We start from the raw sequence: 26,899 nt of genomic DNA, 5'->3' as shown, positions 1-26,899 counted from the left end.
AGTAGGCCTTGAGAGCTTCTCATTGTCGGATTGCAAGCCGAGCGAGATACTTAAAGTCCAAGGACCTTCTTATATTTACAATATCACACAATCGCTTTTAAATCACAAGAGTTCACATCAACAGCGGCGTGTACTTCTGTCGCCATAAGTGATAGCTTTTTATCATACTTACCTCCAATTACTCTTGCTACATTAGCTTCAAACGCTTTCATTTACCCTTGGCCATCCATAACTTCTGTACGTCTTGATACTCTGGAAAGTTCCATTCTCCAATCGAGCTTAGTGGCATTTACTGATGAACTTTGTGGTTGATTTTGATCTCATGAACTTACTCAACTAATCTGAATGGATTGTTGGATAGTTTCCAAGATGTGACTTCTCGAGATTAGATCACTTCAACGGTATCCCCAACTTGGCCTTATTCCCAACTTCTCATCATCCACCTGATCTTATCACCTATATCGAATTGATTGTAGCAGCTTCAGACTGTTCGTGTGATAAGCAAAACCGTGGAAATCGTGGCATTGTTCACAGACTGTTGCTTAGCCGAGTTTCTGCAATTATTACTCGCGCTGATATCACATTTAAAACAATGACAAAATAACCCTGCTACATGTATATATATTCTCCATGCTCACGTTATAATATTCAACCATAAGTCCCAGTAGCATCAATACCTACAGAGTACACTCTAGTAAAAACTGTATTCATAGTACCTACTAGCATCCCCTATCAACCCATTTCAAACTTAATCATGTGCACAGAACGCCAAGTTTATTATCTCTGCGGAGACTTCACTCTCCGTATCGAGGGTTGCGCTCGCCAGCAATTAATGAATTCTCGTCCAAATGATTGTCCTCGCTATCAAATAGTAGTGGTGCAAGAAACGAGAGTTTGCATTGTTTGCTGGAGAGAGAGAAACACCTCTACTTGAATCTAGTCCGCGAGCTGAGGGCTTAAGTGGTTGAGTCAAGTGAAGGTTGAAGAGTATTGTATGATTTCATCTGTAGATCAGATGAATATGAAGTTATTGAGTGAGATATAGTAGGTCTGGTACTTACTTTGCTTGCTTCTCCTATTGCAATAAAATATTATTTAAAAACGTCAAGTTCAGTTCCTATATGAATAATGCGTAAAAAATGAATGTGAGATCAATATTCCCGTCAAAAGTCACAAAAATATGATTCAAGCTTGTCTCCTTCGTTTTTACCTCATCTATGCAGAATGTGCTAATCTTCCGACTCCAGATCAAATACAAAAAATTCACAACACAGGTCTCCTCGCGTCTACCGACAAAGATCGCGGGGTGTGAGGAGTTGCTCCCAGCTTCACTTCTAGAATTAAATCCACAGAAAGTGTTGTTAAATAAAGGTGGGATTGTCAAAGAAAGATAGTGTTGTCAAAGATATCATTGTCAAACGGTATTCCATTCAAGACAAAGCACAAGTTATTTTGAGACCATGAACAATGAGAATCGCAAAGCATCAGTAACGGTTGAACACGCCTGTGATATATGTGAAGAGCTCGTGAGAACAGATGTATTTGCTGTCCACGATTCTACCGCTATGCACTCCATTCTACTATTTTGTATTATAACAGTGACATTGACTTCCTGTTTGATCGTATGGATGCGTTTTATTCTTGTCTTTAGTTCCTTTGTTGGCTCTTTTTGTCTTGAGTATTGCATTGTGCAAATTTGATCCGACTTCATACCATGTTCCTTGTCCATTCAAACTATTCCTTAACACTCCCATTTAACTAATCTTACGAATCTTGTGATGTACTATGCTAATGTACATAAGAAAACTCTACTTGAGTTGAGGGGTCATAGTCCAAGTAGCATAGGGAATGATGTTCGAGCATAGATACTGGTTTAGAGTATCGTCCGACTTGCTGTATTCCTCATGAATCCCTCACTTTCTTCAAGAGAGAAGATGAGAAACTAAGTTGCGGTGGCAGCTGCCAATCAGAGGCAACAAGATTCTAGTTCGGCATGCCGAAGACGTTATTATGAAGCTCCGATCCCTATGCTATTTGATTGAGATGATGACCGAGAATAACTAAAGGAGCTATTGGGTTTGAATCGCTTACTCATTATCTTACAAGAACGTATGAATTCCAATGTTTAATATGTTTCAACATGCGATCACTCTTCTTGTCCTGAATATTCGGCCGAAACATCTCTATCATACAAAACAGCCGAATTTAGTAGGTTGATCACGATGTCACTATCCGAGAGAGAACTTGATGTTATCAATTCGCTGAAGCTGGTGAAGATTGGAAATGGTTCTTGTACAAGACATGTATCAAACATACACGAGTAAAATCTCCCCTCTAAGTACCAGCCCCAATTGTCACTTAACCACAGCTTAGGAACAAATATGTAAGTTATTGCTCTGAATATATATCTTTGTCTATTGGATATTCCCGATACTAATCTCACATTATTAATTATGGATTTGATTGTTAAATGCCTTCGTAAACTTTAGAAGGATCAATTTCGAGCAGGAGCGGAAGTTAAGTGTAAGTGCCTAAAGGCACATAGATGGATAGAAGTCACTCTTAGCAACCATTGAGGTGCTTTTATCGGCATTGTGCTAGCATCACATGACACAGCTAGCTACTTTAGTATCGAGTTTCCTAGAGTCGCACCCAACGTAGTCTAACATAATCTCAGTTGGTGAGCGCGACACATCTAACCGCACCCATTTGACATCCGCCCTTATTGATCAAGGTTCTAGATTCTTGATTAGGTAGTGGATATTGGGCATCAATTTTGCCTCACCCTCACTCCCATTTTGATGAGAGTTGTCACTGATTCCAACTCTCTTCATATTACACTACATCGGACCCCTTTCCGTCCGTATGCCTTCATCCTCGCCCCCAATAGCAAACCCCACGTGGGATGGACAAGAACACAAATGCCACCTATTCATGTTCTCGGCCTGCTCCGATTTTGGTCTGGCCCGGAATCCAAGGGACAAGATCATCGAGTCGAGGCAGCACAGCGAGCCGAATTCTTTGGACAACTGGTGTTTGTGTTCCTTATTTTCGGAACCTTCAGCTACTCTGTTTCCGGCCCGAGACTATTTTACACCCGAATGCCATATCTAAAATCCTCACGACTTCATGTTCTACGAATTCTGAGACAAAAAGCAATTAATCTAATCTATTTTTTACTGCCTTGGGTGTGCACGTTCGACAAGTACATAAGCCTCAGTATACCTTGCACCGCCCTGAGCGCCCTCTTCCGGTTGTAAGGTTACTTCTATTGCATATCCGCCAATATCCGAGACTAAACTAATGCCGACATGGCATTTACTATTGGATTTTGCAAATGCCCTTCAAAAAAATTGGTGTGAGATTGTACAGACATGGGGAAATATAATTCTCATGTCGTGATCCTTGGTAGCGACAATCACACTCAAACAAGCTTAATTTATCCTATGGGATCAATTGCCGGAGTCGTCAATGATCCTGTGGTTATTTCCAGATTTCACCGCCCTTCTCATTGATATCAACAAGAAGGGCGGTGATCTTCAAGGCGGGTAGCATTCGCCCTTTTTCAGAGCCCTAAAGTGTTGTGTACTCGAGTCGGGTATAAAAAGGGGTGTTTTGGCATGTTCTTCGTGTAATTTAAGGGCCTTCTCTGGCATTTGGAAAGGACACCCGTTGAATTAATAGCTGATCACCCGTTCGACATATCGCAACAAGAAGAGATTCTTTCTTTGTTTTTCTCGTCCTTCATATTGATTATATCTTCTCATCCATCCTTGACCCCTAAAGCTTGAAGGCTTTAATTTCAATACTTGGAAACACTTTACGTGCCCCTACTCCATATGCAGGATTCCAGTGGCAAAATCGTATCTACAGTTTTGTGTATCATTTATATGCATTCATTGACCACGTCAAACTACTACTATTTAATTGCTCTTTCTTCCTTTCCTTCATTACTTCGACTCTCCAGTCCTCTCGAAGCCTCGGTACCAGCTCTACTTGACTCAACCATAATTCGGACCATCAACCTGACTGACAACAATCTAAAAGACATCTACTCAACAATGTGCACCTCCAGTCAGAAATCCTCTTCTTCCTCAAAATCCTCCGAACGATATCTCTCCACACCATCAGCATCCTCAAAGTCAAACTCGACGTCATCTTCTACCTCTCAAAGGGCTCAACATGGCTCAAGTGCCTCACACTCTTCATCTTCATCCGCAATTTCTACCTCATCGCGATCATCGCGATCATCCCAAAAGGATTCAGCAGAACACAAGCATCAAGGTGAAGCAATCAAGCGATATGAGAACGAACCCAGAGATTACAAGTCTTGGGTCGTGGAGGAATATGATGCACATCAGCAACAAGCGAGCAACGAGCACTGGAGTGAAGTGGAAAGAGATTTCCAAGGTGTTGAGTGGGCGCGTTAAGATTGTCTAAATTCGAAGTAGACTGATGGAGTTATGGTCTTCTTCTGAAAGGTGGAGTTTTACTGGGATATAAGAGGTTATGATGGCGCGAACAGGAGTCTCGATGAGTGAGCACCGTGAACCAGACTCGCGATGGGTTATGCAATGACGGGTTTGTGATTACGATTTTCTAAGGGTATCTGGGAATGGGATTGCTTGTTTCAAATGGGACTTGTTAGGAGACAAAGGAGGCAAGAGGAGAGAGATATGTATACAGTTGATTATATACATACACGATCAGCTTCTAGGCTGATTAGATAGAGGATGAAAGGGCCCAAGGCCGCGAGGTATAATATGCACAAGGGGGATTTTTATCATCAATTCATTTTATTATCAATTGTTCTTCCATGAATCGCACAAACAATTGATCATCCTGTGAACTATTAACTGCATCTATTCCTCGAGGATATTGGCTAACGCGTAGCCGGGCAAGAGCTTCCAACGATAACCCGTTGCAAAGCAGACGGAATCGAATCATTGATTGACCGATAGACGTACAATGACATTCGCTCCCAACTTGGTATGTAACAAACAAGTATTTTTCTCATTGAACTTGTTGCCCTGTCTAATTCCATTCTGCTCTGTCTATCAACCTACCTACCTACCAAGGCCGGTTCCGAAACGTATCACGATGATTCCCGCTCCGCTCTTCATTGTGGAGTTCCACCGCATGCATATATACATCATCCATGCATCGTTTAAACATCACGTCAACGTTGACGGTATCTTGCATGATGCAACAAATATACAAGAGTCAACGTGTGAGGAAAAAAGAAATAATTGGCTTGGTTGTCCCCTCGTGGTTCTATGATGTGCATTCGCTTCAAGCAAAACAAGGGAATGGTTTTGTAGACTTGATTTTTAAAATCACTTCTACATTGTACAACCGATACACGACTGAATAGCACGTAGGCTTGAGGCTGCACGAGAAAGTTGCATCATCTTTCTTGTGTATTTGTTTTGCAAGCGCGCCATGCGACGAAAAATCATTTTGGTTTGTGTGATGTTTAGTATGTATGTAACATTTATTTTGTGTTATAAACGAGGGGGAGGAGGGGAGGGGGGTGATATCTATGATATCCAGTTAAATTCTCAACGCCGATCAATGCCGCCATGATGTACGTCGAGACTGTAGGCCGTAGTTGTACATCTGATTTGTCGTTCAACATTGATACATTCTTACTTGTATTCATGAATCTTCATGAATTTCTTTCACATGTAGTCTAACGTCATCTAGACTTTAGATTATACGTTTCCGTTTGCTCGCTTGTGATCAGTCCCGGACTTCCCACCATGGCATCCTCGCCCTTATTTCCTTTCGGGAAGAATATGACATCCCTGACACTCTCTCTTCCTGTCAATACTGCGACCCATCTATCGAAGCCGATTGCAAATCCAGCGTGAGGTGGGCAACCAGCTCTTAATGCTTCAAACAAATGGTCAAAATCCGACATTCTCTCGTCGCTCATTTTTAACACATTTTTCATAATGAATTTTTGAACCTCGGCTGAATGGACACGTTTTGAGCCACCGCCGAGTTCGACGCCGTTGAGAACAAGATCATAATGATCTGCGGTCACTGCGAGAGGGTCAGTGAATAGGAGGTCGATATCATCAGCGGTTTTAGGGGCAGTAAACGGGTGGTGGGTAGAAGAAAACCCTGATGTGCCACCTTGACCAGGGTCGGTTGGGTTGGCAGAATTGAGAGTAAATAGTGGAAAGTCTGTGACCCAGAGATAATGAAATCCTGGAGTAGGAGCAAGAAGTTGTTCGGAAATGGCGGCTTTGTGGAGCGCGAGCCGGAGTTTACCTAGAGTAGTGGAGCCGCCCGAATGAGGAGTATTTGGGCGCGCTTGAAGGATAAGTAGATCTCCTTCATCAAAAGTGGTTGTTGCATCAGGTCCTCGTGGATCATTATTATTATGCGAAGAAGGTGGAAGAGAAGAGTAAAGTTGTTTCAATGCCTCAGCACCTTCAAATCCAAATGCTTGTAAGCCTTCTAATGGCCTTCTGGGATCGAATACAAATATTCCGGGAGGACCATCAATATTTTTCTGGAATACTTCGGCATCTGCAGAATCCATAAACTTGCGGATGAATTGCTGTACCTTCCTAGAATTGCCGTTGAGCCGGAACTTGCAGGCTTCGATTATAGGGTTTTCGATCGAAGTCATCATTCCCTTAAGATTTTCTGGAATGATAGAATCCACTCGATGAATCTGTATTCATTAGCTTTGCTTTAGAAATGGTGAGAATTTGTTTACCAAGTCCAGAATTCTGAGATCGGGTTTGTCAGACCCATGCTTCGACATCGCTTCCTCATATGTCACCCTTGGAAACTCTGTTTTCGGCAATTCAATACTGTTGACAACTTCAAGCTGTTCAGATTGTATCTGCCTGTGTATGCCCTTTACAAGCTCTTCAACTGTCTGCATGACATATTGGCCATCTGCCCATGACATTTCCATGTCAATCTATTTGGCATTAGCACTTGTAGACTGTATCAATTCAATAACACAGTACCTGAGTGAATTCTGGCTGCCTATCCGCACGAAGATCTTCATCCCGAAAGCATTTGGCAAATTGGAAATATTTGGTGACGCCACTTGCCATCAAGATTTGTTTGTATTGTTGAGGGCTTTGCGGTAGAGCGTATGCATAGCCCGGTTTTCTAGTAGGGACAAGGAATTCTCTGGCACCTTCAGGCGTTGATTTGAATAAGATGGGAGTCTCAATCTCATCAAAGCTCACAGAATACAGATATTTTCTCACTAATTTAGCCAGCTTTGACCGAAACATTAATCTTTCATAAAGATCTGGCTCGAACCGAACCTCAAGATGCCTGGAATCAGGCCCAAATTTCTGGGCTGGTCCAACAACTATGTCCCTGGGAAATGAATTGATTGCTCTCACATCGTCGGCATGGATGTCAAAACTTGCAAGTAATTGAGACCGTTTCAAAGGAATCGAATCGGGGGCTCCCTCAGTAATCAGTGAGTCGGGCACGACTTCTGCCGTTTTGCCTGACTTCTTTATTCTGGACTGTAAAATTCCGGTCACAGATACAGCGCTGTGCTCTCTGATATCTTTAAAACTTTTGAAGGCATCTCTAATCTTCCCTTCTTCGGGGCTATCTTTTAATACAACCTGAATTCCTGGATTTGCTGAAGACCCTCTACTTATTGTAGCAAATATGAGTCCTTTACTTAGCTGCTTCTTATTGCGCAGGAAACCAGTAACAGTGACCCTTTTGCCAATATTCAATGGTTGCAATTGCTCCCATGGATGTAATGGATCGAGATTGGGCTTTGGCAGAGCGACTTTATAGGGCATCAGCAATATTCAAAGGATTCCAAAATTAGTGCTTACTGCTATCCTTGTATTCATTCCAAGGCGTGCCATTTGTGTCAATGTTAACTTGTTCTTCTGCTCCATTCAAATGAGAACTGGTATTGGTGAAACTTCTCCGATGAACAGTAAGTAATGAGGGGGAACCGTTTGTGCGAGTCCATGGTGCGGTTTTACGCGCGCACAAGATCACATTTCTTAGTAAGTGCCTGCGATAGCACAATACTAAGGTCATGACTTGAAATCAATTTCTCTTTTGTGGCAGTTCATGAATCATTCGATCTATACCAGAGCACTGTGCAGTAAGTATATCGAGATGTTAGATATATCTCGAAGCTCTCTAGGTGTGGTTAGCGTCTCGGCAAATTCCGCTCTCAAGAATTTTTATATCATGTCGCGAACTTTTTCAAATTCTCTTTTTCTTTTCATCCTTCCAAGTTTTAAACATGTAAGACCCCACCATTGACAATTCCAATCCATGCGCAAATGCTAACGTATACTCGACAGATGATGAAAAGCCAGCGTGTATTATTTGAGTACGATTCCTCCTTTTCGAGCCTGCAAACTCTCCCTTCACCGGGCTTCAGTGGTCTGCTTGCGAGAACTGGATGGAAGAGTGAAATAAGCGTTCGACACACCCTCCTTGTTTTAACGGACGCGATAAAGGCATCTCTGAACCCTAAATCTTGGAAGGCTTCATTTTGGATAACTATAATACAATAAGGATAGCGACGGAGTGAATCATTTCAATGGTCATTCTCTGGAGCTCAACTATTATTCTTCTGGTCAAAGACATCCGTGCTAATCTAGACTTTATTTCTTCTCATTTTCATAGCTTATTTGTTTTGTTTATGTATTGGCGATATCAAGAACAAAAAAGTAACCGTTTCAGAATGGAAACCAGGAACCATTTCTGAAGCAAAGAATGATTTTTTTTGGAGCGGGGAAAAAGGGTTTGTGTTCTGAAGTAAGTACTATCTACTGGGGGGTCTTCATCTCAGTGTCATACTCGAACATATTTTCTTTTCATTGTTTCCCCTTTTCGACTTCCATACGTAGCTGAAAAATTCATCGATTTACAAGTTGCCTTTGATTTTATGCTTGAGATCATGATGTGATACCCATAAAGTTCTTGTGCGTGTTGAAATAAAATACTGGAGAATATCCGGATCCAGTTGTGGCTCATTACTATTCGCCAATCTAGATAACGATATCCTTGGGAAATTCGTGGTACCTACTTGAAAGTTGCATTTGATCCGAGCAAACAGGAGTACCCAGTGAGCTTTGATGACAGCACATGTATGAAGAAATGGTTGGTTGGAAGAAGGAAATCATGGCAATTTGAATTTGGAGAAGAGTTCAAGCACCTAGCTTATGCGAGACGATCAGGTACCTACCTAGGTATGAATGAGTCTCTAGGCATGCAGATATAATTCTAATTCGTATAATTAATATACGAAGGTTTTCTGTTCTACCTCGTAGTCTCTTGGATTCTTAGAAGAAGGTTACTACAGATCACATGTATCTCAATATCAACATCTAGCATTTAACATCTAGCATCTAACATCTAACATCTAACATCTAACATCTAGCATCTAACATCTAACATCTAACATCTCCTACTCCCCTAGTCAGTTAGACATGTACTGATACCCGTAGAAGGGTTAGCATTTCGGACAATCGGATTGCTAGCTGCGTATCTCGTATCCACTCTCATTGCGAACGGTGCTAGATTTGAATGACACCCCATGGAATTACTAAATCGGCAATAGTGAGGACCGTGAGGGTGGTATACAGGTGAGAGTGAAATAAAACAAACTTGATTTGACACCAAATTGATCCTTACAGCTATCTTACTATTGTATTGGCATGTACTCCGTCCGTACCTAGGATTCATTCGCACTGGTGTATAATTTGAGACAGAATTCATCATTTACTCCTCAGTATATCTTCAATCATAACTTCAAGTCGTTTTGCATCCTTTTGCATCTTGCTTAGCCCATCTTGCAAGGGGTTCTTCATTGAATTATATTCCTTGTCATCATTTCGATTAAGCACAATTACGGCACCGCGACGAACAATCAAGACTAATCGAACTATTATACACGACAAAGCCGAACGAGTTCAACAAGCACACCCTAACAGACGTCGACGTTCAAAAGTTCAAACTCCTTCTTAATATCTACGCAAACTTCTGTGCCACATAACTCAAACAATAATCATACTCAATACCCCTTTGCTCACTTATACATTCCCGAATACATCCGGACCTACACAATATAATATCTCTTCCACTTCGATAAGAGGGAAACTCGCCATTTGGGAGTGGAATACTCCCCCCTGGCTCTAGTTGTCGCATTGTAGCTGGCAACACCGATATTTGAGATGTCGAGTTCTTTTGAGAAATCTGTGAAAGGTGCGACGAAGATCAAGGTATGGCATATTTGACATTGTCCTCCGTCTCCTCGTGGTTGAAGATCATATACTGAGCATAATTGTGAATAGGCTGCCCCTCCCAAGTCAAAGTATTTGACCCCCGATCAAATCCTCCGTCGCATTAATTAATTAATCACTAAACAGATACATCGAGCATATCTTGATAGCTACCCATTCAGGCGAAGCAGGAGTAGCTGAAGTATTCCGAGCGTTACAAAATCGACTTCGCGATTCGACATGGACGGTGGTATTCAAGAGTTTGATCACAGTTCATTTGATGATCAGAGAAGGGTCTCCAGATGTAACATTGGCATATCTTGCGCGTCATAGGAACATGCTAGCAATAAGCAGTTTTACCGATGGTGTGTGCCCAGAGAAAACTTCCTTTGCGACTCTCTCTCTCTCTGTATGATGGCTCAGCCACGACAGGTAATCTCATAGAGGCCGTGCTAACAGAGCATGGCAAAGTGCAAACCCAGGGACGGAATATTCGACATTATACCAACTATCTGACCGAGCGCGCGAGATCATTTCGAGATACAAAATGCGATTTTGTACGTGGTGCAGAGGGAAGACTTGAGAAGTTATCGGTGGAGAAGGGACTGTTGAGAGAAACAGAATCTGTGCAGCATCAGATCACATCATTACTGAAATGCGACGTACGATTGAAGATGCCCAAACTAGGGTGAACAATGCTAAACAACAGTTTAGGTTTTGGATAACGAGCCTGATAATGAGATTACGATTACAGTCTTTCGGATGCTAGTGTTGGATCTTTTGGCATTGTTCCATGTCATAAACCAGGCGATGATCAATATATTAGGTATTTGAGTTTCTCAAGCAGGGAAAATATTAGCTGACAGTTGTAGGCCACTTTTTCGAGATGTCAAAACCTGATGCAGAACGAGCTATGGAGATATACAGAAACTTTACCCGGCAAACGGATTTTGTGGTTTCGTACCTTGGTGTCGCACGTCAATATGAGCATCAAACGCGAGTGGAGGTACCAAAGCTCAAGCACGCACCTGTCAATCTTGGAAAGCAGCTAGAGGATTACTTGATGGATCCGGATTTTGAAGTAAACCGAAGGCAATATCTTGCTGAACAGGAGTCTAGCAAGGGCGGAAAGAGTGGAACCAACGGCTCAAGCAAGCCATTTGCAGTACCTTCTAAGAGTGAAAACGAAAGCAGAGCCGCGACTGGTCGTTCTTTTCCTGATGCAGGGCAAGCTTCTTCGAGTGCCACCACACAACCCCCTAAAGCACCTGCTGCAGATTTGATTGACTTCTTCGATTCCATTGATACACCACAGCCAATTGCCTCCCAGGTAGCGTTGCAGCAGCAACCTCAATTTAACAGTGACCCTTTTCAAATGCAACAGCAACAGCAACAGCAACTCCAGCAGAATGGATTCATTCAACAACAACCGGGCTTCCAAGACCCTGGACAATTTGCTCAACAGCAAGGCTTTAATGGCGCCTTCAATATGCAGCCACAGGTACCAATACCGCAACAACAGCAGCAACCGCAACCCATGCAACCAAATTTTACGGGTGTTGGATTTGGTGGTTATACTCCTCAGCAACAATTCCAGCCATCGGGTCTCTCACCGATTCCACAAGAATCGGCCGTAAACTTCCAGCAACAGGGACAGCAACCAATGAATTTACAAACTCCACAGCAGACAAATCCTTTCCGACAATCGATGATGACGAATACCACGGGAATGGCTGGACCTTCATTCCCAGCTTCACCTCCTATCACATCACCAGTCACTAGGCAATCGACAAACCCTTTTGCCAAGTCAGCATCGCCGCAATCACAACCTTACACACCACCACCTGACCAGCAATTTCAGCAACCAATGGCAGCTCCTCTCAGGTCGATGCAAACAGGCACAAATCCTTTTGCCAAAAATTTATCTATTCAATCAGCTGACCGGCCCCAAACCAGCGGCGCCAGTCTTGCGCCACAGCCTACTGGAAATACAAACCCATTCCGTCAGAGTCAATTTGTCAATACGGCTACTGGTATGGGCTGGCAAAACGCCCAGCAACCGATAGGCGGTGGTTTAGACCATCTTCCAACGGTTCCTGTATTTCCTAGGCCCGGGCAACAGCAAGCTTGGCAGCAGTGATCAAGACGGAGATTCGTGAAGGAAAGTTCATATATATATTTTGGACATCAAGGTTCACGTGAACTTTTGTGCTATGATGAACATTTTTGGGTGTTTTAAGGATCATTACAAGCATGGCGTTCTGAGAGTATTGGAATTTGAAGATTGAAGCAAGGTTTAAGGGCATCAAAAATGCACGATGTGATATTAAATTGCTTATGCTTACTTAAGAGGTGTCTAGCTCCAGGTAACTAATTACAAAGGCCTGTCCTTTGAATGTATAACTATGTCCAGATGATCTCAGACGCCAGTAACCATCCTATTTGTCTCTGAACTCCTTGAACCGTGCAGATCCCATCCTGTTCCTCTGTATTATACACTAGATATATTATCAAAATACATCATCTACTTCCATTCTATCCGCCACCTTTAGCTTTATCTTCCCCGTAGATGCTTGTGCGGCTGCTATGGTAGCACCAGAAGGAGAGCTCGATTGAACTCGATCTCGCATCTCATCCTCGATAAATATTTCAAGGCCACTAAAAGCATCGTGCATAGCTCTTCCATAATATTCCTGAAGGCTATAACCACCAGCCATGTGTTTGGGGTCACGCTTGACACTCTTATCGACCCACTGGTTCTCATAGTCATCCCGTAATACGTATCTCGTAGGCGTAAGAACGACTCCTCCAAATGGATCATAAGGTTTCTCTGCCACAGGCGCCACCTTCTTCTTTAGACCTCTAATCGTAAGGCCCTCTCCATCAGCGCTACCAGTTCCGGCACTGACCGCAGCATCCCTTTCTCCCAAGGTCCTTCTCGCCGAAGTCTTCTTCAAAATAATCTTGTGCGCTTGTTGTGTGATATCAGCTGCATTTCCCTTGCCGGTAGCCAATTGGTCCAAAACCTGCTTGCGACTCTTCTCAACATCAGCCTTCTCCTCCGCCTCTTCTCTCATAGCCGCCAGTCTCCTCTGTTTCGCCATCTCCCTGTCCTCCAACTCCTTCCTCTTCCCCATCTCCACCTCCCTCAACCTCGCATTCTTATTCTCCTCAATGGCTCCGCGGTTCGCTTCTCTAAACCTCCTTAGCTTCTCCTCCGCATCTTGTTTTACTTTGCCCTTCCCATTCACCAGATCAAAGACCATGCATTCCGTCTCTTCTAAATAGTTGTTGTAATCTAACAACGTCTCAAAATCATCTTCGTTGCGATTGAACACTTCGCTTACTCGACGTCGAATATCACATTCACGTTCTATGCCTAGATCCTCAAAAAAAGCAGATTTGAATCCTTTTTTTCGTAATGTGCGACCGCAGTGGAGAACGGGACACGGCGCGGGTCCGGAGGTGAAGATGCGGTCCACGCAGGTGGAACACATCTTATGGTAGCATTCTGGGTTGATCAGGAATTCGAGATCGCGGTTGAGATAACGGTTGGATTTACATATGGGACAGATGTCATCCGATGGATTGGAGATGTCGAGGGGTTTAGGCATTTTGGGGTGCGGAGCTTTGAAGCACCTCTGTAATGTCGTGTGGTATTGGAAAATGATTTGGTTCAGGTCCAATTGTAGATGTAGTTGAATGTAACTGAATCGCTGGTGCTTCTATGAATAAAGACGAGGCTAAATTGAAGCCTGACACATTAAATGTGGCTTTGTAAGCAAGCCACCTCGGAGCCTTGTCTACTTTTCGATAACTGAACAGTTGAATTGACGATTGCAAATCACAAATACTGCACATTATTTGCAAAGATGGCAGACAAAGGTGTGTTTATATTCCAATCCTTACTTCGCATGTTCATATTTTAGAAAACCCTTGTGGCTATTCGCTCATAACTCGCACTTTCTATACCTGCTTCACCTCAGCTACCCCGCCATTCCCACCCTCCAATATTTCAACTAACCAAAACTTTCAGAGCCAACACCTCAAGAAGAAGCCGCCGCGCGCGCAAATGAAGCAGCAGAGCAAGCCTCCCTCCCCTACAAATGGACCCAAACGATCTCCGATCTAGATATCACCATCGAGATCCCCGGAAACCTCAAAGCTAAAGATCTAATTGTTGATATCAAACGCCAATCACTAAAAGTATCAGTTAAAGGTCAAACTCCTATTATTGACGTATGTACTTTCTCAACCTAGATCTCCTCTGTTGGTCACTCCTCTCTGACTGACATACTGCCACATAGGATGCACTCCCTCACGCTATCCTCCTCGACGACAGTACCTGGACATTGTCTAGTCTTCCCTCTGGTAGCAAAGCTCTCGAAATCCACTTCGATAAAGTAAACAAAATGGAATGGTGGGCACATGTTGTCGTCTCGGCACCAAAGATAGATGTTACCAAGATCACACCTGAGAATAGCAAATTGGGAGATTTAGACGGAGAGACGAGGGGCATGGTGGAGAAGATGATGTGGGAACAGAGAGACAAAGAAGCGAATGGGGGAATCAGCAGTGAGGAGAGGAAAAAGAAAGAGATTTTGGAGAAGTTTCAAAAGGAACATCCAGAGCTCGACTTTTCGAAGGCACAGATGAATTGAGTGGCTCCAATCTTCGAGGAAATTGACATAATGGTTGCGTGGAAGAATCAAGGCGACCAAAACGACAAGCATGGGAAAGTTGCTACAGCTGATTGCAATACCTATGGATATACCTATTTTTTTTTGGGCGAAATCGAAAGACAAAAGTATCATTTTCTCTTAGGGTCCAAAGTTTGCACGCTGACTGTCTTGCCATTCTTTTTTGATATTGTACACCTCACTCCTATATCACATATTCTATATGCAGTCCCGAACATCCTCCAAACTTTTGCACTTCGATATAACCATAATCTTATCTCTCTCCTGCCAATCGTCGACTTTGCACTTCGGAGAGCGCTTTGCTCCCACTCAAGAATGCGACTAATCCTACAACACCTGCAGCGGGTAAAGTCTGGAACAAGTTCCAGCTTGAGTAGTATAAGAAGAAGATTCCTTCCATGGCAATGATTGAGCCATAAAATAGGGCGTGTGAGATTGGTGCGGCAGAGGTGGCTTTCGATAAGTGAGAAAGATTGGCTCCGAGGTAAGCCCACTATTAAGAAAGTGTTAGTACTAGGACCCAAGAGATTTGAATGGTAAATACGTACAGCACCCAACAACACTGGAACAGTTGCTAGGACTGCGAGCGCGAATACGAGGGAAAAGATCTTAGGTCCACTCTGAGGATCGGCGCGGAAGATGTGGTTGATCTCAGGTAGTTTTCCGTATCTCAATGGTTTTTCGTAGGCAGGTATTGGCTGGCTGGCATCGAGGGACAGAGCGAGGTCAAAGACGTGGTTGCTGAATGCTTGTGCGGAGCCAAAGGACGCAAGAACAAGAGTGGCACGTAAAGGTTTGGAGCTTGTGAGAAGTTGGATTGGAAGATCTTTTTGAGACTGTATATCCGTTAGCATGATCCAATCGGTTTACTCAATTGCCTGTAAAACTTACAAAGTCAACCTTTCCTTTACCAGACTCCTTCACGGAGAATGGGAAAGTAACTTCGAGTCCAGTGTCTTGATCTCTCAAGAGTAAGAATGCTTGATGTGGTCGTTTGGCAGCACGATCTTCAGTGGCCGTGAGGACGATTTTGAGAGTGTCCGCTGCGCCAAGAGAAACCGCTTTCGCAAGAGGGACATGGTCTGATAGTCTGTAAAGCAATCAATTAGTATATTTTACTTTAAAAACCATATGTCTTTCAAAAATATGTCATCTTCCCAAACCCACGTACTTGTCCTTAAAACCCCCAGCACTCTTTCCGCTCACAGAAACAATAGCTTCATCAAAGCTCCAGGATGAAGCTGCCGTTACAATTCCGGCACCAGCAAGTACCAATGAAGGTATTAAAGAGCGTAAGAAACGCATTTTGATTGAGGAATTCGTTGTGTGTTGGAATTTGGGAATTGGAATTCACGAGGGGAGCTCGGAGCCACGTAAGAGCTCCAATTGAACACATTTCGGGGACATGGCGGATTTACGTGGTACCGAGCCGATGCAAGGATACAATATCGGTTACGTGCCCGCTCTACGTCAGCGAAGCAACAAGCGGGAATTCACCACTCTTCAAAAGGACTTCAACATTTAGACTCTTTGTGGTGTTATATTCAATATAGATAATCCTAATTGTAACTATAAGGAGGTCCGAATACGTTCTGACTTTTTTTTAGATTCGAGCATTTATTTGCAAATGAATTTATGGTTTGTAGAGTAGGTGATATTGAGAGTGATTAGTTTCCATTGCTTCTTCGCTTACTACGAGGCCTATTAAAATGCGTGATGGCATTATTGATTAAGAGACTCGGTCATGGAAGCTTACATTCCATCTTCATGTCCATCCATTCAATAAAAACATCTGAGACCTATCAGATTAGGAACATCCGGCCAGAATGAAATCAGCTTTGGATGAATTAGCCTCTGAAATGTCTAAGTAGACATTCTTCAATTCGATTCCCAAGTTTTGAAGATAAATGTCGGATTCACAGCTGGTGTTAAGATGAAAGCTGAGTTTTGAATAGATGCATTATCTGAAGAGTCACGGACAGATATACTCTTGCTCATAGCTAAAAGAACGTACAGCGGGTATCATGTCAGACTGTTGCTTGAAAATATATTGTGATTTGGGAAATATATTCTTTCTGAATTTGTGCTTATCGAATGCCTCTATTCGTCATTGTCAGAAAGCCAATAGTGGTATCTCATGGCAAACTATCTAGAGGTTGCGGAAGATACAGAGTTAAGTGAGCTGGAGGTCTGCTCATTGTCTTTCATTATATTGATCTACATAAAAAACTGAAGTCAATCGGCTGTGAGGTTTGAAACGGCCATTGCGTTGTTGTAGGTGTGGTGATATACGCCGGTTTGAATCTAAAAAGCAAATTGATCACCAGAAAGCGTCGTCAATTGGATTTGAATCAGTCTGTTACATCTCATTAGATTTACAAGCACGAGATGCCTTATTCGCTTACTACTTTACTTCAAAATGTTGATATTTCTGAGTCCCATACCACCATTCGACTAACACGTCAAAGGACTTAACATTGGTTATCGTCAAAGATGTTAGTCTCGCTTATTTTTGGTACTAATTGTACTCTGATTCTTCACTTGTAAGTGCAAGAGGAATATATGTTCTAGGACAAATAATTTTGAACAAGATTCTGGGATCTTCCAGAGGTGCAATGAAAGATATGCAGCCAATAGTGCAGCTTCTTGTCGATCTGTCGAGAAGCACCACGAGCAGTGAATCTCGAGATAGCAAATTAAGGACCAGTCGTGCGGATGGAGTTCTTGCCTTGGTCAAAATCCGTGGACTAAGCGAGTTTATTAACCGAATTCAGATCTGTATATTGATATGGCTCAGGGTACATTAAACTGTCAGTTCTGTAGCTACTAAATCGGTACTTCCACAAAATCCAATGACGCTCTGTAGAATTTTGGGATAAGCGATTAAATTCTCAATATATTGGCTTTCAACCAACAGATTTGATGCTTTAGTCTGTCATAATACGCAGCAAGACCCATGAGGGCTAATCTCTCAATGGCACAGTCGAATGATCGACCCAATTGGATAAACGGTTGGGAAATTTCATTGCAATCTACTGCAACGTCGACAGTTCTCTACTTTCCACCTAGAATATAAAATCCCGGAGGACTTTTGATCTTCACTAAGAGTTTTATCCAGACCTAAAAGTACTCGACGCACTCAGCATTGAATTACCAGGCTTATACTCAACAAATTCTTGGCATGTCATTATCTGAAATCACTCACCGTGGATAATTATTTCACAGTAATGCATAGTATCAAGACTTTAGTGATGTATATCTTCAGTGACTCAATATCTTGACTATGTAGATGCAACCAGGTAGGGGTTACTCGCATTAGATCCAACCCAAGCCTCAACAAATCATCACCAGAAGTGTTAGACAATGGGCTCTAAAACAACTGTATTGATATGAGTGGCCATCTTCATCCAGAATGCTAAAATAGCTGCCCAGATCCTCGAAAAGGAATCAATCTTGAACATTAGAGAGATCCGCCTCCATTAGTAAGTACGAATTTGTGTCGTACAGAGACCTCTATTCGAAATTAAGTTTGAAGAATGGGCTTTATACAACCTTTTACGAAATGATCTCCCTGAGGATATAAAATCGTTCGATATTGAGTTGACTACTATATCTAATACCCTCTCGACGGTACCAAAAATGAATTCACTATTGAGTATTGACATGGATTCTACATATTCAAGGACAATGATTGGGTTAAAGCACCAATTCAAACCGTTCGAGCTCTACCAAACATCATCACCAAAATACACTGGCCAGCCAACTAGTGAATCCTATGTCTATCGCACATACATAATCCCAAACAAGATAGATCCTAGCATCCGAACACATCTCCCATGGCGCAGTGGTATAGTACCCGCTTCAAAATGGGAAAAAGATCGTTACTAGGTACAGTGATGTCCATATAGTACTGGCATAACTGGGAGACTAAGCCGAAAAGGCTGAACTTTTGCTGTTTTGTTTTCTTTTGGTTTGAAGTGGACAAGTTCTTTTTTACTGGTGGGTGCGGATAGAAGATGAGACGAGAGTCGATTTTACGTTAGTGATGGATCACAAGTATATATACAGTGAATCATTTTTGAGGGTATGAAAGTGAAAAGAAATTGAGGATTACTAAAATGCGATATTTAGTGAAAAGGATTAACTTCAGTTCTGGAATTAGGAGTGTGCAGCTACTTTGATATATGTGCTGGGACTGTGTTCCTTAACTTAACTCTCATTTCAACCAACCCTTTTCTTGTTACTAGAGTCTGGAGTCTGGAGCGAGGGCCATGGAAGTGCTATGGAGGCGCGTGAGGATCCATGGTATGTCGGTTCAAAACAATTAGATCCTCATATGATCACGAACATTGGCTTTTAGGGGCTTGACTGAAGGGTCGGTTCTTCAGAGGGCTTGGGTGTTTGAGCGCTATTTAGTGAATTTATTTTTGGTGTGTCTGGAACCTGAACTATGCGTGGAGTCACTTTGCACAGAATGCTGCTGCGTTCATTGATAGGTAGTAAAACGACTTCTCTCCACTCAAGCAATGTTGAGAAGTGCACAAAGCTAAGAGAAAGAGTGGATTTCCAAATACTGGAAAGCCAGTTTGTCTTGACGCAAGAGAAATGTGAACAGCAGCTAGTTTTGCTTTCGTTAAAGGTAGATTGACTAACTGTGACCTCAACCTTTTGACCAATTCCAGGAAACTAGCTTAGGGGTATCATGTTAACACTCTGACTAAACAAAAGAACCTAAACCGAACGGAGTGAGTATTCCCCTCCAAGGCGAATATCATTTCATACTAGCTATTCTAGATATACTTCCACAAACTATTACCTTAAATTGTTCATGTCGGATTAAGTTCGAGCTCTAGTCCGCCTGGATATCTTCATGGGAACATCCCATTGATATGTGAAGAAGGCGTTATGAGATTTCCAGATATGATTGGGATCCTCGAGTTTTATCTAAACAGTGAAACAAGTTTCAGCAATCAAATGCGATAGATATTTGAAATATGGCGGAGGTGTCTGACACGGAAAGGGTAATAAAGCTTGAAGAACTCACATCGAAAATACTGTATAGAGTAGCCATCGTTTTCCACAATTCCAGCTGAACGAAATATTTCCCCATGCATACTCGACTACCACCACCGAATATAAAATCGACAGTTTTAACCATCTGTTTGTGACGAGTTTCAAAATTTTCTTGAGACTCTCCTTTCATTTGCAGCCAGCGATCGGGATTAAAGGAATCGACATCAGATCCGAAGGTTTCAGGGTCCCGATTCGAGACTCCGGGGTTGATACCCACGGATGTTCCACCGGGAATAAATCTTCCGTCGGGAAGAGTAAATCCAGAATCGGGAACAACTCGCTCTAACATCATAGCAGAACCCGGATTAATGCGCATAGCCTCACGGAGCACTGCACTCAAGTAAGGAAGATCATGTATATCCTTCCATTGCGCTGGCAGTGAGAGATTCGCATTGTCTAGCTCGTCGATCAGTTTTGTGTAAGCGGATGCATTTTTGGAAAGGTAGTATAGAATACCCCTCATGGTTGATGCGGTCGTGTCGCCGCCTGCAAGAATACTGAGTATTAGATATGTTACAATTTGGTTGTCATCAATTAGGTCCGGGTTCGTTTCTTTGAGCTTGAAATATTTATCGAGGTAGTGGTTGATGGCTTTGTGCTTGTGACCCGCCGATAAGAGCTCTTCTCGATATTGAGCAACAACCTTAAAGCAGTACAGTATCCCCGTTACAGTAGGCCTGGGACCAATCCGAATTATTGGGTTCTTGTCAAGAAAATGGTCAATCCATGGAATTTGACTGACGACGGAGAAGTAGTAAAGCGACCTTTGGGATTCAAGAAGGATGTTATCAACATCCCTTTCTTGTTCAATCAATCCGAATGGTCGTCCAAAGCTGATGTTTGCCGCCACATCCCAAGCGACTTTTATGGAATTTCAGATCAGCACTGGAAATCTTCTATGGCAGCATGAAACATACAGTACGCCAGCCAATCATTCACCATGCATGTCTTCGATTCATCCGCAAAATTCGCACTTAGTTTGTCGATGAATATTCCCAAAGTTTCATCAACCAAGGGTTCGATGTCCAGAACCTTTGTCATGGTCCAGAGACTCCTGATGGGTTTAACGTATCTTTCATGCCACAAAGGATCTCTAGAATTGAAAATATTTGACATCCGTTTCCCTTCAATAAGGGCATCATTGGGCTTGTACATCTCGCTCTAGCAAAGAATTGTTAGTGCCAAAGTTGGAAGACTGTGGCTATTGAAGCTCCATTCACCTACCTTGAGCCAAGCATTTTTTGTTGCATATATCGTCCCAATCAAAGATGGATCACTAAGACTGATGGTTTTCGGACCAATTCGAACAGCTACGCCATAATCACGATGCCAGTTTCTTTGCGTTTTGTCCACGGAACCTAAGTACACTGTAAATGCACGATAAATGTTCGTGAACTTTGCAGCGACCGGGCCCGGGAAATGCCTCAATGGAGAGAAGAAAAGCTCCCAAGCAATCTTAGCAACAATTGAACAGAAAACAAGTGTAATAAGAACGAAACTGCCATTTTCAGTAGAAAACATTATGGCTATGGTCCTGTTCCGTGTATAGCTTTTTGCAATGGATATGTTCACTATTTAAGAGATTCTGAAGAGGGGTAAGATGTGATTATAGGATGGAATGGGTTAATAAACCAAGTACTTGGCTCGAGTCATGGAATCTGACAGGGTCCCCAAAAAGAAAGGTCAGCAATTACGACCAGGGTAGAAGATATGCGGGTGATAGTGAATCACATTTTGGCTTGCACATCATTCCTTCGAAGCTTGGAACACTCGATCGGCCCATCCTATCATCTTTCAATATAGATTTGATATCAGAAAGCTGATTGTCTGAAAGTCAAGCTAGTGAACTGCGACCATTCAATGGCCCATTCCATGCTTCTGATATGGGAAAATCACGGGGTTGAAGAGGCCAATTTTATTTAATGATCTTATGCAATCCATCGTGGCGCCTTTGATACACCCCGCCTTTGCCGAACCACATATGCGGAAGATGAGTACGACGAGATTAGAGCGAGTATGTATCACAAAATCCACCCAGGTAAATAAAAAGTGATTCCGGTGAAAGTCGAGCCGACCTCGCACAAATAAAGACTCACGCAGTTGCGCACTTCACAAGCTCTGGAGAATCTGTAGAATTCGTGTAATCAACTTTCATCACTGTCTTATTCTGAGCCTCGATAATCTCGACGACTGGGTTTTTCTGTTCAGAATCCGTTTATCTGCTTCCTCTTATCTCGATAACTTTTGAGACAAAGAGTCTAAGTTGTAGCGACCATTCGGAACTTTCTGGCTACTCCCATACATGTGCCTCCCAATGATCAAACAAAAGTTGAATTTTGCGATTGTTCGAATTTTGTTCAGACCACGTCCAATACAATCTAACGGGATCTTCTGTTTTTATCCCTCTGATGCGAGTGCTTACCTCAATGCATAAGCAATGGTGGGTGTCATGGGAAGAGATAACTAACTATTCCCGCCATCTTATAGACCAATTCCCCTTGGCGTAACTTGGCTCAACTACTGAGCCTTGCATCAAAGCCTCGCATTTGCGCCTGATTGGCTCTTTTGCAACATTCTCCTCCCAGCTTGCCGTCTTTTTGTGCCTTGAGCCCTTAGAGGCTTGAGATGGACTAGTTTCGGGAGGCTGTTCAACGATAAAGCCAAAGACAACAGCTCTCCTAGCTGCCCTCCGAACCATCTCTCTTTCTTCCGCTTGTTTTTGGCCATCAACCTTCTTCTGTAAGTCCGAAGCCGACTCCTCCGTTCTCTCAGCTTTACCCCTCTCGCCCCCAACACTGAAATTGATATCCGATTCAGTCTGTGGTGGGCGTATCATTGGCCCAGTTCTTGTATTCACAGGCTCATGAAGTGCATCATCGCTAGCGGAGTCCTCACTACTTTCCATATCAACAGTTTTCCATTCTGCATCAACATTCGATCCTCCGATTGCTCGACTTCTGCGATTTTTCCTCCTCCCATAAACTTTCTCGGGGTCAAATCGACTCCCAAATACAATCTCTTCAATTTCATCACAGGTAACAATAATTCGATGGTCTCCTTTCACAAATCGATCCTTTGCACCAGTCTTCTCCAGACCCGAGTCTTTCTCCTGGTCCAACAGTGAAACAATGGCTTGCTCGATCTTTCTATCTAGTTTCCCCGGCTTTCGGTTCCGACACCTGTCTGAACAGTATTTGACCTCATTGTTGGATTTTTTGCTGGCCTTTTTGGTGCCTATTGGATGTATTAGAAAGAGCTTAGAAACGTTCATCACGGTGCTGACTCATGACTCGACCACATGTTAGACAGTAAGGGACACTTTCTCCAGCCGTCAAGTAGAGAGGTGGGGGAACAGCGGAATGTTTTGAGGGGCGCGACCACGAATCCATCCAACTCATGTTTGCTGATGTTGGAGTTATGTGGAGATTTCGACGGGCTTGAAATAGATAGGTGAATATTTTGACCTGGGTGGGAAATTTGAAAGGACTTAGAAAGTTCATATGAAACAATTTGATGATAATGATGCAGATATAAGAAGGAATTCTGACAATGATTTTGATTCATGAAATACTTCCAAGATCAATGTCATCATAGACATGGAACGTCGCCACTACGCCACAGTGAAATCCGCTGCATAGTGTGGCTTGAGCTTGATGATCGCCTCGATTCAACAAACAAGAGTAACAAGAAGATTTGCAACTTGGGAAATCAAGTCATTGACCTTTTGTTCACATGATTGGCCTAATGAGTGAGTGTACAGAGAACGAGCAAAAGCTAAAGAATCGTAACTATTGATTGGAAATTGTGTGTATTTTGAATTTTGATATAGAAGATTGACTAAGAGACTTGGTAGACATTTTTGAGAAAACGGATTTTTCTCTGGTCAACATAAGTAGCCCACACATATGTTGATGATAACGACCTGCCTCAATTGATTGATAACAACAACGAGTAAATAGCTCTTGATGCACGTTTTATTAAGGCTTCTCCACATCTTGAATCTAAGGGTCTTGCGGCGAGCTCCGCCTTTCTTATCTTCTATGTTGATAAACCCTTCCTCACCAACACATTCAACTAAAAGCACACAAATTTACCATATGCAAATCAAGAATGGCTTATCAAAGTTATTCCGATTTACTCTTGCACCAGTCGGGGAAACGCGTGGAGTCAGTTCTTTTCCGGCCTTCCCTATGCATAAATTCATCCTGCTCTTTTCGGACGTTTCCGTCGCCCCTCGCTCACAACTTGAATACATAAATCGTTGACCTTCCACGGTCGTGTACAATCAAACGCCAGTCACAATCTTCTTCCTTTCAATATAAATTCTAGACAAACAACAACATCGGAAACCCAGAAAATCAAATGGCCGTCAAGACTTTAGAAGTGAAGCCTTTCTCTTCACCAGAGAATTCCTCTCTCAACCTTGGAGCCGAGATCAACAATGTCGACCTGGAACACCTCAGCGAAGAGGACTTTAAAGCTATTCGCAATGCTTTATATAATTACCATGTTGTAGTACTCAAGAACCAGGCCGGCCTCTCCCCCAAAGCTCAATATGAGCTTACACGTAGATTTGATCCCACGGCTGGTAAGTCCTTTCCCTCCGTTCATTTGAATATCGTATCTAATCATTTCCCTTAGAAACATATGGCCATGGCAAAACTCTTGATGCCAAACGATCAGTTCTTCACCCGGACTTGAAAACAATCCCTCATCAGACTCAAGTTCAAGTCATCGGCAATGGATTTTATGAAGAATATGAAGGATTGAAGAACATTACACTCAAGCACCCTCATCACAAAGTCTTCCACAAGACCGCTGTTCCAGAGGAAGACGATTTGGCGTTCACACGCTTCTACAGATGGCACATTGATGCTGCTCTGTATGCTCTCAATCCACCAAAAGTAACATCGTTGATGGCTGTAAAAGTTCCCGCTGGTCGTCGCCAAACCCTTCGTTATGATGATGGAACTGGCGAAGAAATGGATGTCCCTCTTGGTACCACTGCTTTTGTCTCCGGTCAAAATATGTACAATTTGTTAAGCGAAGAGGATAAGGAGTTCGTTCGTGGCGCGAAAGTAGAATACGCACCACATCCATATATTTGGATGTCTCCTGCAAGGTCACGCTCCACCGGTCTTGGTATGGTTTCCGATGGGAATGAATTGCCTTTGTCTGAGCTTCCTCCTGTTGATGAAAAGGACATCAAGATTCTGCCTATGTGCTGGAAGAATCCAGTCACGGGTAATTTGGCACTTCAAATCCATCCTAGTGCCATCAAAGCCATTCATCTACCAAATGGAGAGGTTATGACAGATCTCAAGGAAGTGAGAGACTTAGTTTATCGCTTACAGCGACCAGCTATCAGTCCAAAATTCGTGTATCCACATGATTGGGTGGAAGGCGATTTGGTCTTGTTCAACAATCAAGGAGTCTTACATTCGGTTGTAGGTGCATTCAGTCCCGAGGAAAAGAGACTATTTAGACAGTGCAATATGGCTTCTTCCGAAGGAGTTATGGGACCGGATGGCAAGCTCTATTAGAAATGCAAAAAAGGATCGCGGATAATGGGTTTGGGTTGTTTGTTTTGTTTGGAAAATAGGTTACGAACTCGGCGTTGTTCTACGTATCAAGCCTCACCATATGGGAGGAACTCGGCGTTTGATAACGTAACAAGCGTATACCCCTTTTTGCTTGGTTACCATAGAAAGATATAGCAAGTACATTTTGAATAAAGATTTTTAGGCTTTTGAACTCATCTACATGAAGACTGTTCAATTGTGGCGGTTTAATTTTCACATGCTAAATGTGATGCACGATGAATTTCACATGCTTTGAGCCTTTCGCATCTTTTGATCTTCAATGTGGAGATCATATTGCATAGCAGATGATGCATTCCAAGGTTGTCATAGATGGGGTCAATGAGGACGACCCGATAGGTTTGGTTGAAGCCTCTTTTACGCCAAAGATAATCAGCTTGACATAAATGCTTGATTAACATTATCCAGAATGTTCCCAAGAAACGATAGATTCTCAACTGGTAGTCTAAGTAGGGACTTGTGCAAAAGGCCAATGTATCTTACTTATTACCTATTACTTTTGCCTATACAGCCATCAGGATCTGCCTCAATACGATTTTGATAGATAATGCATAGATGTCTTAAATTTGATATGAAGTGGCTAGCGGAACAACACTGATGAGGAGAAATGCAACCTACCCATCATTAAGAATACAAGCTACCCTGCGTACAGAAACGAATCGAGATCTTTTCAGCTGAGATGATGATCCTGAACTGACCCGATGGTACCGCCGGAAATCTAATTCGCATGTACGTATATCAAATTGTCATGCATGCACTCTCGCACTCCAGGTACTACATGATCTCCCCAAGTTTTTTTTTTCAAGGTTTACGGTAATATGCTATGCTGTTGGTGTGGGGAAACGCTGTAAATACCAACAAGCACTTGGGGTTACATACTTGCTGCCCAGCTTTAACAGCCAAGCTCAAAATACATTAGTCTTGATGATGATTTGTGCTCTTTTACCATGTACTCGAGTACACCGCAATTGAACAACAAAGAAGATGTCGGAAAGAAGAAAATAAGACAATTGATTCTTACGTCTTCTCCCATAAACTTTCTACTAGACACTTATTGAGAATCTCCGTACGATCAGCTGAGCTTAGGTATTCCTTGTTTCGGAAATTTGAACAAGATCCGTTGGAAAGTAAGATTGACTCGTGCCCTGTGACGCTGCATGGACTAGACTGACACAGGAGATCTGCATGCAATACTAGGTATTCAATTCAATTACCGGCACTGGCACTTCCCTACGTCAATAAATTAAATAATACAAAAATAATTATAATAACTTCT

At 42.6% G+C, this 26,899-nt stretch overlaps 10 protein-coding genes across 10 annotated transcripts; 5 read left to right on the top strand and 5 right to left on the bottom strand.

Annotated features, from left to right (window-relative positions):
- Positions 1-4,061: 4,061 nt before the first annotated feature.
- On the top strand, positions 4,062-4,430 carry Bfra_000493 (uncharacterized protein; the record flags this gene model as incomplete). The annotated part of the gene is made up of 1 exon (XM_037330939.1): positions 4,062-4,430. One exon carries the CDS (start codon positions 4,062-4,064, stop codon positions 4,428-4,430), a length of 369 nt encoding a protein of 122 aa, XP_037197272.1.
- A 1,268-nt stretch (positions 4,431-5,698) lies between these two features.
- Bfra_000492 (putative aspartyl-trna synthetase protein) lies at positions 5,699-8,052 on the bottom strand (the record flags this gene model as incomplete). Its single annotated transcript, XM_037330938.1, has 4 exons — positions 5,699-6,688; positions 6,734-6,943; positions 6,993-7,789; positions 7,839-8,052. The coding sequence occupies 4 exons, from the start codon at positions 8,050-8,052 to the stop codon at positions 5,699-5,701; spliced, it is 2,211 nt and encodes a 736-aa protein (XP_037197271.1).
- A 690-nt stretch (positions 8,053-8,742) lies between these two features.
- On the top strand, positions 8,743-9,559 carry Bfra_000491 (uncharacterized protein; the record flags this gene model as incomplete). The annotated part of the gene is made up of 3 exons (XM_037330937.1): positions 8,743-8,784; positions 9,086-9,218; positions 9,453-9,559. 3 exons carry the CDS (start codon positions 8,743-8,745, stop codon positions 9,557-9,559), a joined length of 282 nt encoding a protein of 93 aa, XP_037197270.1.
- Positions 9,560-10,202: 643 nt separating this feature from the next.
- Bfra_000490 (putative anth domain-containing protein) lies at positions 10,203-12,390 on the top strand (the record flags this gene model as incomplete). The annotated part of the gene is made up of 6 exons (XM_037330936.1): positions 10,203-10,250; positions 10,323-10,342; positions 10,398-10,615; positions 10,722-10,912; positions 10,965-11,076; positions 11,123-12,390. 6 exons carry the CDS (start codon positions 10,203-10,205, stop codon positions 12,388-12,390), a joined length of 1,857 nt encoding a protein of 618 aa, XP_037197269.1.
- A 370-nt stretch (positions 12,391-12,760) lies between these two features.
- Bfra_000489 (putative cdk-activating kinase assembly factor mat1 protein) lies at positions 12,761-13,864 on the bottom strand (the record flags this gene model as incomplete). Its single annotated transcript, XM_037330935.1, has 1 exon — positions 12,761-13,864. The coding sequence occupies one exon, from the start codon at positions 13,862-13,864 to the stop codon at positions 12,761-12,763; it is 1,104 nt and encodes a 367-aa protein (XP_037197268.1).
- Positions 13,865-14,122: 258 nt separating this feature from the next.
- Positions 14,123-14,911, top strand: Bfra_000488 (putative nuclear movement protein nudc protein; the record flags this gene model as incomplete). Its single annotated transcript, XM_037330934.1, has 3 exons — positions 14,123-14,135; positions 14,287-14,489; positions 14,558-14,911. 3 exons carry the CDS (start codon positions 14,123-14,125, stop codon positions 14,909-14,911), a joined length of 570 nt encoding a protein of 189 aa, XP_037197267.1.
- Positions 14,912-15,203: 292 nt separating this feature from the next.
- Positions 15,204-16,255, bottom strand: Bfra_000487 (putative oligosaccharyltransferase subunit ribophorin ii protein; the record flags this gene model as incomplete). The annotated part of the gene is made up of 4 exons (XM_037330933.1): positions 15,204-15,443; positions 15,499-15,786; positions 15,842-16,040; positions 16,122-16,255. 4 exons carry the CDS (start codon positions 16,253-16,255, stop codon positions 15,204-15,206), a joined length of 861 nt encoding a protein of 286 aa, XP_037197266.1.
- Positions 16,256-19,786: 3,531 nt separating this feature from the next.
- Bfra_000486 (putative benzoate 4-monooxygenase cytochrome p450 protein) lies at positions 19,787-21,544 on the bottom strand (the record flags this gene model as incomplete). The annotated part of the gene is made up of 4 exons (XM_037330932.1): positions 19,787-19,894; positions 19,995-20,884; positions 20,941-21,184; positions 21,248-21,544. 4 exons carry the CDS (start codon positions 21,542-21,544, stop codon positions 19,787-19,789), a joined length of 1,539 nt encoding a protein of 512 aa, XP_037197265.1.
- Positions 21,545-22,490: 946 nt separating this feature from the next.
- Bfra_000485 (uncharacterized protein) lies at positions 22,491-23,421 on the bottom strand (the record flags this gene model as incomplete). Its single annotated transcript, XM_037330931.1, has 2 exons — positions 22,491-23,257; positions 23,307-23,421. 2 exons carry the CDS (start codon positions 23,419-23,421, stop codon positions 22,491-22,493), a joined length of 882 nt encoding a protein of 293 aa, XP_037197264.1.
- Positions 23,422-24,385: 964 nt separating this feature from the next.
- Positions 24,386-25,566, top strand: Bfra_000484 (putative alpha-ketoglutarate dependent xanthine dioxygenase protein; the record flags this gene model as incomplete). The annotated part of the gene is made up of 2 exons (XM_037330930.1): positions 24,386-24,611; positions 24,665-25,566. 2 exons carry the CDS (start codon positions 24,386-24,388, stop codon positions 25,564-25,566), a joined length of 1,128 nt encoding a protein of 375 aa, XP_037197263.1.
- Between the last annotated feature and the right edge of the window lie 1,333 nt (positions 25,567-26,899).

This window comes from Botrytis fragariae, assembly GCF_013461495.1.
Source record: "Botrytis fragariae strain BVB16 chromosome Unknown tig00000001, whole genome shotgun sequence".
In the NCBI taxonomy this organism is placed as follows: domain Eukaryota; kingdom Fungi; phylum Ascomycota; class Leotiomycetes; order Helotiales; family Sclerotiniaceae; genus Botrytis; species Botrytis fragariae.
Note: the sequence above shows the minus strand (reverse complement) of the source record. Positions and strands in the feature narration are given on the sequence as shown.